This window comes from Poeciliopsis prolifica, unplaced genomic scaffold (assembly GCF_027474105.1).
Source record: "Poeciliopsis prolifica strain line A6 unplaced genomic scaffold, Auburn_PproV2 SCAFFOLD160, whole genome shotgun sequence".
NCBI lineage: Eukaryota > Metazoa > Chordata > Actinopteri > Cyprinodontiformes > Poeciliidae > Poeciliopsis > Poeciliopsis prolifica.
The window spans coordinates 97,768-107,500 of record NW_026562535.1 but is presented as its reverse complement, the minus strand read 5'-3'; the positions used below and the strand labels follow the sequence as shown (position 1 = coordinate 107,500).

The following is a 9,733-nucleotide window of genomic DNA, read 5'->3' as shown; positions in this document are numbered from 1 at the left end:
CATCAGGGTCTACTTCGACCAGGTGAGTCCAGACCCAGACGGGTCCCACTCAAGGGAAGAACCGGTTCCTACTGGAAGTTCAGAAGATTGAGGGCTAAAACAGCAAAGCAAGAATAAAATCAGAACCAGGACCGCAGCAAACAGCCGAGTCCAGGAACTTTATCAGATCTTAGATGTGCCTTCGCTGCAGCCCAGTTAATGCAACTCCAGTCTGATTGCTAATCAGACTGAAAAACCGAACCTTGATCCGACGGACAACTTCGCTTCGGACCGGTCTGGTCCAGTCCAGTTTGGTCCGATCAGGTAGTTAACACTTAACTAACTGAAGTTAAGAAGATACGTAGCATTAGCCTACGTATCAAAACATCAGCAATTTTCTCAGCTTTAATTTTCAAATTTTTAGAAATGGGGTAAGAAATACGACTATTTCTGTGACAGATTTCTGCTCTTTGGACTATCAATAATGGCCGCCTGCCAGAGTGGCGCTAACATTAGCGGCTAATAGGTGTTAGGGTTGGGATTAAGAGTGGCGCTAACATTAGCGGCTAATGTTGTTCATTAATAAAGAAACCCTACAACTGCTAAGCTCCATTTTGGTTAGGGTGGCAGTTGATAAATCCTCCCCTTGTCATTTCTATATTCTTTGCTTGAAATGTTGAATGAACATTCATGTTGTTTCCACACGTCGTCTCCGATGTCTGCCGGGTCACGCTGGGTCACGCCGGGTCACGCCGGGTCAGGAGTTTGGGATTCCCTCCATGTTTCCCACAGAGGAGAATCCGTGCTTTCTGATTGGCTACCTGTCACATTCAACAGGCTGCGTTAACGCTCCCAGTACCGGTACCGGTACCTGCTTCAAGTTCTGCTCAGAGCTCCAGGATGATCAGTCTGGATCAATCTAAACACCAATAAACCAGCAGATCAATACGATCTCTGATCAATGGCTCCATGTTCTCCATCAGAGCCACAGATCCTCAGATCACCTTCATGCAGCTGCTGATACACCTGAGATTATACTCACCTGATCACCTTCAGTAATCAAACCTATTGATCAACCCTGGGATCAATAAACTGATCAATAGCCCTATTGATAAATGAGCCATAGATGAATTCAGACGAATCGTTTTGTCTTTGAGACAAACTGAGCTAAATTATTATTTCCATTGTTAAGGTTTTCACTCTTTATTTAATTTATTTTGTGTTGGGTTTTTATCCCAGGATAAATTGGTTCAGTTCATAGTTCCTGAAATCCAACATGTTTTTTCCCTTCATCCAAGAAATGCAACCAGTTCAGCTCCTTGATGGAGGTGAGAGAAATGATGAAAAAAAAGGATCTGGTCGGGTCCAGTTGGGTCCGGTCCAGTTGGGTCCGGTCCAGTTGGGTCCGGTCCGGTCCGGAGTGAAGATGAGGGTTTGGCACAGTGTATCTCTACTTCAACACACCTGAGTCAAATAATGAGGTCATTAGCAGGACTCTGGTTACCAGACTGATCTCAGGAGGTGATTCAGCTGTTGGATTCCAGTTTGTTGAACCTGAGAGACGTCTCAGAGCTGCAGGCCCTCCAGGCCCGGATCGCCGACCCCTGGCTTTCACTGACTGAACCCAAACAATAACCAGGAACTAGCACTAGCATGCTAGCTTCCAGACAAAGCTAAAACTCTCACTAGTTCCCACTTGTCAAACCGTGTAATCAGTAGCATGTTTTGATCCACAATCAGCAGCGTTGGACAGCGACTCCTAGTGGAGAGCAGCAGCATGTCAGTCTCTGACGTACGGCTGGTCATGTGACCCTACAACCACTGACACACCGAATGGTGTTTCAGTTTTGTGCTTCCGAATTTAAGGAAGGAGGATTTTCTTTTAAAGTCTTTCTTTAAATTAATAAAACATAAATAAAAGTGAATCTAACAGAAATGACCCTGGTTCATATGCACATTTTCACACCAGAGAGAAATTGTTCATGCATTTCTGCAAACTTTGGTGCAAAGTTCATTTTTCTACAGGCTGATTTTCCGTAAAATGTGGCGCCGCACATTTTTTGTTTGCTCGTCGCTTTAGACATGAGGCCCCCGATGTGACCCTTCTCTCTTTCCTTCCTCAGGAGCTGCGGACCAACGCTCCTCGCTACAGCAAAGGTTCGTTCCAGGACCGCAGCTACGTTGCCATGGGCGACCAGGTGAAGGCCAGCGAAGGGGGCGTGGCCTTGCGTAAAGGCGAGCCTGTGGGCGAGTTCAACTGGGCTCCACCGTCGTCCTGCTGTTCGAGGCGCCAGCGGACTTCACCTTTGACCTGCAGCCAGGACAGCGAATCAGGATGGGGGAAGCTCTCGGCAGCCTCTGATTGGCCAACGGCCAGAGGCCATCGCGCATTGTTATTGGCTGGAGACTCTGAGGGCAGAGCTTTGAGCAGGACGGACAAAAAGACACGGACTCAAATTCCCAGAGTGCTTTATGCCTAAGCACCGTCTCCTCCACACTGTCACCTGTGGCCAAAGGTTGAACTTCTGATTGGTTGAAAGCACTGAGACATTATCAGTGAGGTCCTGATTGGCTGAGAGCCATAAACTGTCAGTTTGTTTATTTTTGTAAATTATGTGTAAAGAATAAATTTCTATTTGAGCAGCTTTGGGTTTGAATCTGGAACAGAAATCATTTTATGTTTGCTCAGAGAGGCAGTCTGGTTCCAGTTTGGTTCCAGTCTGGTTCCAGTTTGGTCCCAGTTTGGTTCCAGTCTGGTTCCAGTTTGGTTCCAGTCTGGTTCCAGTTTGGTTCCAGTTTGGTCCCAGTTTGGTTCCAGTCTGGTTCCAGTCTGGTTCCAGTTTGGTTCCAGTCTGGTTCCAGTTTGGTTCCAGTTTGGTTCCAGTCTAGTTCCAGTCTGGTTCCAGTTTGGTCCCAGTTTGGTTCCAGTCTGGTTCCAGTTTGGTTCCAGTTTGGTTCCAGTCTAGTTCCAGTCTGGTCCCAGTTTGGTCCCAGTTTGGGTCCAGTTTGGTCCCAGTTTGGGTCCAGTCTGGTTCCAGTTTGGTTCCAGTCTGGTTCCAGTTTGGTTCCAGTCTGGTTCCAGTTTGGTTCCAGTTTGGTCCCAGTTTGGTTCCAGTTTGGTTCCAGTTTGGTCCCAGTTTGGGTCCAGTCTAGTTCCAGTTTGGTCCCAGTTTGGTCCCAGTTTGGTTCCAGTTTGGTTCCAGTTTGGTCCCAGTTTGGTTCCAGTTTGGTCCCAGTCTGGTTCCAGTTTGGTTCCAGTTTGGTTCCAGTTTGGGTCCAGTTTGGTTGAGATCAATGAGATCAAAGACCCAAAACTTTAAAGCTTTTATTTGATGTTTCTGAACACAAATATTTCAAAGCTCGGGATTTTATTCACGGCGACCCGGTTCTGATACAGAACTGAGAGAAAACCAGGAAATATAGAATGAACATCAGAACTGGGCCTCCTCCAGAGCCGGGTCGGTTCCGGTCCAGTGTGTCAGCCTCGGCCGGGGCAGCAGAACCAGCAGCAGTGCCAGCAGGACGGCGCCGGGCAGCAGTCGACGTAGCGATGGAAGCGCGGCTCCGCCAGGCCGCCGTGCCGCCAGCCGTCGTCGGGAGTTTCCTTCCCCAGCCAAAGCTTCCCGTCGCCGGATGAAGCTCCGCCCCTGGGGGCGGGGCTTTGTGAGGAAGAGGAGCAGGAGATGAAGGTCTGCTGGGCTTTCACCGCCAGGAACGATGCCAGGTCCAGGTCCAGACCAGCGGCGCCACCGCGCGGCCGCGGCGTATTCTGCCGGCACTGGGGACACGGAATCCACACCTGAGGAAGAGGAGGAGGAGGAGGAAGAGGAGGAGGAAAAAGAGGAGGAGGAGGAAGAGGAGGAGGAGGAGGAAGAAGAGGAAGGGAGGAGGAGGAAGAGGAGGAGGAAGAGGAAGAGGAAGAGAAGAGGAGGAGGAGGAAGAGGAGGAGGAGGAGGAAGAAGAGGAAGAGGAAGAGGAGGAGGAAAAGGAGGAGGAGGAGGAGGAAGAAGAGGAAGAGGAGAAAGAGGAGGAGGAAGAGGGAGATGAGGAAGAGGAGGAGGAAGAGGGAGATGAGGAAGAGGAGGAAGAAGAGGAGGAGGAGGAAGAGGAGGAGGAGGAGGAGAAAGAGGAGGAGGAGAAGAAGAGGAGGAGGAGGAGGAGGAAGAAGAGGAAGAGGAGGAAGAGGGAGATGAGGAAGAGGAGGAGGAGGGAGAAGAGGAAGAGGAGGAGGAAGAGGAAGAGGAGGAAGAGGAGGAGGAAGAGGAGGAGGAGGAGGGAGATGAGGAAGAAGAGGAAGAGGAAGAGGAGGAGCACCTTTAGCGTCAACCCTAACCCTGTGAGGAAGGTCAAACTGATCCTCAAGTGACCTTTGACCCAGTCAGGTTCCCAGCAGTGAAGATTCAGTCCTCCTCTTGACCTCCTGACCTTTTGACCTCACCTGCTCGTTGATGACCGTGTCCAGTCTCTTCAGACACGCCTGGCAGAAGGCGTGGCCACAGTGGAGTCGCCGAGGCAACCGCGTCAGCAAGTCGTAGCTGCCGAAACACACGACGCACGCCAAGTCCGTTCCCCTGCCGACCGTCTCCACGGCAACAGAGGAGCAGGGAGGGGGGGGCAGGGGGTCATCTTCCTCCTCCTCATCTCATGAATCATTTTCCCTTCAGGGTCACGAAAACGTTTCAGCAGGAAGTTAGAAAATCACCTTTACATCCAGTCAGAATCAGCAAAAACATTTATCGACCAATCAGCTTCAAGGGATCTGAAAGCTGCTTCTCCATGTTTGGTTCTGGTTCTGATGCAGAGCAGAACCAGAACCAGCAACAGTGATTTATAAACTAGCAGCAGAACCGGCTGGTCCAGAACCGGATGGTCCAGAACCGGATGGTCCAGAACCGGATGGTGTCTCTATCATCCTAGTTCTTGCCAGAACTCCAGCTGCAGTTCTGGTTCTGATTCTCTGCTACAGGAATCATCATTTGTCCACTGGAGACGCCACCTTTAATGGGATCAATAACATGTGGAGCTTAGAGCTTCACATGCTCATCTCCATGTTCCAGCTGGAAGGCGAGGAGGAGGAGGAGGAGGAGGAGGAAGAGGAGGAGGAGGAGGAGGAAGAGGAGGAAGAGGAGGAGAAGAAGGAAGAGGAGGAGGAGGAAGAGGAGGAGGAGGAAGAGGAGGAGGAGGAGGAGGAGGAGGAAGAGGAGGAAGAGGAGGAGGAGGAGGAGGAAGAGGAGGAGGAGGAGGAATATTAAAGGTTCTGCTGACAGAACGGTTTGTGACAGGATGTTAATGGATAAATGATCAGAAATATTCAGCTTTCTGCCTCTATATCTTTGGTTTGTCAACATGGACATTAAAATCTCCCACAAATATAAATAATTAATGAGATCAAGCTAATTATTCACATATTTAGGGGTTTTGAATAGAAGCTGTCTGACCTCAGTGATGACCTTTTAGCCGACTAGAAAACCTTTTTACCGTTTAGTGAATCATGAAAAAATGCAGCAATCCCCCTGGTTCTTTCTATTGTCACTTAAAACTTCTGTTTCACACGAGTCGTCTCAGCTTCCAGTAGACGTCTTGAATGAGGAACTGGGGGAACTGGGCGAACTGGGAGCAGCAGCTCTGCCTCCAGCTGGTGTCTTCAGATCCATTTGGTTTGGAACATCTCCAATATCCGGTGGTTCCATCCTGATCCGTTGCTTCTTCTGGAGCGATGACCTCATTGCTCACGTTGTCCTGTGATTGGACGAAGGACTTCTTGTTGCTAGTTGGTGGTGAGAAGGTTTTTTTCCAGCTTGGTTTAGGATAACGCCATCTGGTTTGTAGACACGATGACATCTGTTACTCGATCAGACTGGGAACAGACTGGGATCAGACTGGGAACAGTCTGGGAACAGCCTGGGATCTGACTGGGAACAGACTGGGAACAGTCTGGGATCAGACTGGGAACAGTCTGGGATCAGACTGGGAACAGCCTGGGAACAGACTGGGAACAGTCTGGGATCAGACTGGGAACAGTCTGGGATCAGACTGGGAACAGTCTGGGATCAGACTGGGAACAGCCTGGGAACAGACTGGGAACAGCCTGGGAACAGACTGGGAACAGTCTGGGATCAGACTGGGAACAGACTGGGAACAGTCTAGGATCTGACTGCGAACAGTCTGGGATCAGACTGGGAACAGTCTGGGAACAGCCTGGATCTGACTGGGAACAGTCTGGGATCAGACTGGGAACAGTCTGGGAACAGCCTGGGATCTGACTGGGAACAGTCTGGGAACAGCCTGGGATCTGACTGGGAACAGTCTGGGAACAGTCTGGGATCAGACTGGGAACAGTCTGGGATCAGACTGGGAACAGCCTGGGAACAGACTGGGAACAGTCTGGGAACAGCCTGGGATCTGACTGGGAACAGACTGGGAACAGTCTGGGATCAGACTGGGAACAGTCTGGGATCAGACTGGGAACAGCCTGGGAACAGCCTGGGATCTGACTGGGAACAGACTGGGATCAGACTGGGAACAGTCTGGGAACAGCCTGGGATCTGACTGGGAACAGACTGGGAACAGTCTGGGATCAGACTGGGAACAGTCTGGGATCAGACTGGGAACAGCCTGGGAACAGACTGGGAACAGTCTGGGATCAGACTGGGAACAGTCTGGGATCAGACTGGGAACAGTCTGGGATCAGACTGGGAACAGCCTGGGAACAGACTGGGAACAGCCTGGGAACAGACTGGGAACAGTCTGGGATCAGACTGGGAACAGACTGGGAACAGTCTAGGATCTGACTGCGAACAGTCTGGGATCAGACTGGGAACAGTCTGGGAACAGCCTGGGATCTGACTGGGAACAGTCTGGGATCAGACTGGGAACAGTCTGGGAACAGCCTGGGATCTGACTGGGAACAGTCTGGGAACAGCCTGGGATCTGACTGGGAACAGTCTGGGATCAGACTGGGAACAGTCTGGGATCAGACTGGGAACAGCCTGGGAACAGACTGGGAACAGTCTGGGATCAGACTGGGAACAGCCTGGGAACAGTCTGGGATCAGACTGGGAACAGTCTGGGATCAGACTGGGAACAGCCTGGGAACAGACTGGGAACAGTCTGGGATCAGACTGGGAACAGACTGGGAACAGTCTAGGATCTGACTGCGAACAGTCTGGGATCAGACTGGGAACAGTCTGGGAACAGCCTGGGATCTGACTGGGAACAGTCTGGGATCAGACTGGGAACAGTCTGGGAACAGCCTGGGATCTGACTGGGAACAGTCTGGGAACAGCCTGGGATCTGACTGGGAACAGTCTGGGATCAGACTGGGAACAGTCTGGGATCAGACTGGGAACAGTCTGGGATCAGACTGGGAACAGCCTGGGAACAGTCTGGGATCAGACTGGGAACAGTCTGGGATCAGACTGGGAACAGCCTGGGAACAGACTGGGAACAGTCTGGGATCAGACTGGGAACAGCCTGGGAACAGTCTGGGATCTGACTGTGAACAGTCTGGGATCTGACTGGGAACAGTCTGCGATCAGACTGGGAACAGTCTGGGATCTGACTGGGAACAGTCTGGGAAAAGCCTGGGATCAGACTGGGAACAGCCTGGGAACAGTCTGGGATCAGACTGGGAACAGTCTGGGATCAGACTGGGAACAGCCTGGGAACAGACTGGGAACAGTCTGGGATCTGACTGGGAAAGGTCTGGGATCTGACTGGGAACAGACTGGGATCTGACTGGGAACAGTCTGGGATCTGACTGGGAACAGTCTGGGATCTGACTGGGAACAGTCTGCGATAAGACTGGGAACAGCCTGGGAACAGTCTGGGATCTGAATGGGAACAGTCTGGGATCAGACTGGGAACAGACTGGGAACAGTCTGGGATCTGACTGGGAACAGTCTGGGATCTGACTGTGAACAGTCTGGGAACAGTCTGGGATCTGACTGGGAACAGTCTGGGATCTGACTGGGAACAGTCTGGGATCTGACTGGAAACAGTCTGGGATCTGACTGTGAACAGTCTGGGATCTGACTGGGAACAGTCTGGGATCTGACTGGGAAAGGTCTGGGATCTGACTGTGAACAGTCTGGGATCTGACTGTGAACAGTCTGGGATCTGACTGTGAACAGTCTGGGAACAGCCTGGGATCAGACTGGGAACAGCCTGGGAACAGTCTGGGATCTGACTGGGAAAGGTCTGGGATCTGACTGGGAACAGACTGGGATCTGACTGGGAACAGTCTGGGATCTGACTGGGAAAGGTCTGGGATCTGACTGTGAACAGTCTGGGATCTGACTGGGAACAGTCTGGGATCTGACTGGGAAAGGTCTGGGATCTGACTGTGAACAGTCTGGGATCTGACTGGGAACAGTCTGCGATAAGACTGGGAACAGCCTGGGAACAGTCTGGGATCTGAATGGGAACAGTCTGGGATCAGACTGGGAACAGACTGGGAACAGTCTGGGATCTGACTGGGAACAGTCTGGGATCTGGCTGTGAACAGTCTGGGATCTGGCTGGGAACAGTCTGGGATCTGACTGTGAACAGTCTGGGATCTGACTGGGAACAGTCTGCGATAAGACTGGGAACAGCCTGGGAACAGTCTGGGATCTGAATGGGAACAGTCTGGGATCTGACTGGGAACAGTCTGGGATCTGACTGGGAACAGTCTGGGATCAGACTGGTATCAACATGCTGGATATTAAAATGTCTTTTTCTCGTGATTATTATCAGTTTAGGGTTTTTGTTAACCAAAATAAAAAGTTTTTCTTAATGTTTTCGATTGGATGAAATAATTTTCCTTCCTGTGTTTTGATTGGTCAGACAGAATCTCACCTGGGTTTGTTGTATTGCTCCTCTTCTTCCTCAGTCTTCATCGTTCCATGTTTTCCAGCTCTTCTCTCCGCTTTCTGTTTTTTCTGTTTCTCTTCCAGCCTTTATTCTTGTTTCGTTTATGTCTTCTCTCCGTCTTTCCGCCTCCTGTTCGCTCGTCTTCTGTTGGCTTTGATCGTCTCCCAGAGAGACAAACTCGCCTCCATCAATAATTCACCAACCAGGTGAAACCTGACCTCAAACAAAATGCTCACATGTATAACATCAACTTCAGCCTGTTGTCCAATCAATACTCATCAATAATAAAAATAATAACAACCTGAGAGAAGTTCAGATCAATATAGAAGCACAAAACTAAAGATCCTGATAATCACCTGCTGGTCAATACCGGATCCCAGATCAGCCAATAGAAAGTGGATCCAGGTTCAGGTCTCTGGTGTCATGGAGACGATGAGGACCGTACTGGTTACCGGGTCAGGACCTGCTGGGCTCACTGGTCACTTCCCAGTCAGAGCATTGATGGGTTTGGACCGCTTACTGGTCCGGAACCGTCACACCAGACTAATGAATTTCTTTGTGTTTCTGACTTTTTAAAAAAAGCTAAAGTTAACTAGAGGAAATAAAAAACTAAATGAATTAAAATCAGAAAGTTTGACCCATAAAGCCAGCAATAATAATTGTCTCTAACTGATGATTCTGGTTCAGTTTCTCGTTTCCCATCAAATCTGCAGAATCAGAACCGGTCGGAGAAAGAGCCTGTCTGGCAGCATGAAGTAGGCTGAAAAACATCCAGCCCAGTTCAGACCACCAGAACCATCAGAACCATCAGAACCTCCTGTACTGGGTTCTACTGAGCGTCTTGTCTTGTCCATCGGCTTCATTTTTTTTCTCAACTTCTTCTTCTCTCCTGTCTGATTTC

At 50.3% G+C, this 9,733-nt stretch overlaps 2 protein-coding genes across 2 annotated transcripts in view; one reads left to right on the top strand and one right to left on the bottom strand.

Annotated features, from left to right (window-relative positions):
* Positions 1-2,450, top strand: part of pisd (phosphatidylserine decarboxylase) — a 12,332-nt gene extending 9,882 nt beyond the window's left edge. Inside the window, 3 exon segments of the mRNA XM_055025799.1 lie at positions 1-22; positions 2,103-2,235; positions 2,238-2,450. The exon segment at positions 1-22 is cut by the window's left edge and continues 109 nt beyond it. Coding sequence (XP_054881774.1) covers positions 1-22; positions 2,103-2,235; positions 2,238-2,341 — 259 coding nt within the window. The 3' untranslated portion in view covers positions 2,342-2,450.
* Positions 2,451-3,351: 901 nt separating this feature from the next.
* rnf224 (ring finger protein 224) lies at positions 3,352-8,858 on the bottom strand. Its single transcript, XM_055025802.1, has 4 exons — positions 8,818-8,858; positions 5,533-5,797; positions 4,418-4,615; positions 3,352-3,778 (listed from the first exon to the last, which is right to left on the bottom strand). Exons 1-4 carry the CDS (start codon positions 8,856-8,858, stop codon positions 3,458-3,460), a joined length of 825 nt encoding a protein of 274 aa, XP_054881777.1. The 3' UTR covers positions 3,352-3,457.
* Positions 8,859-9,733: the final 875 nt, after the last annotated feature.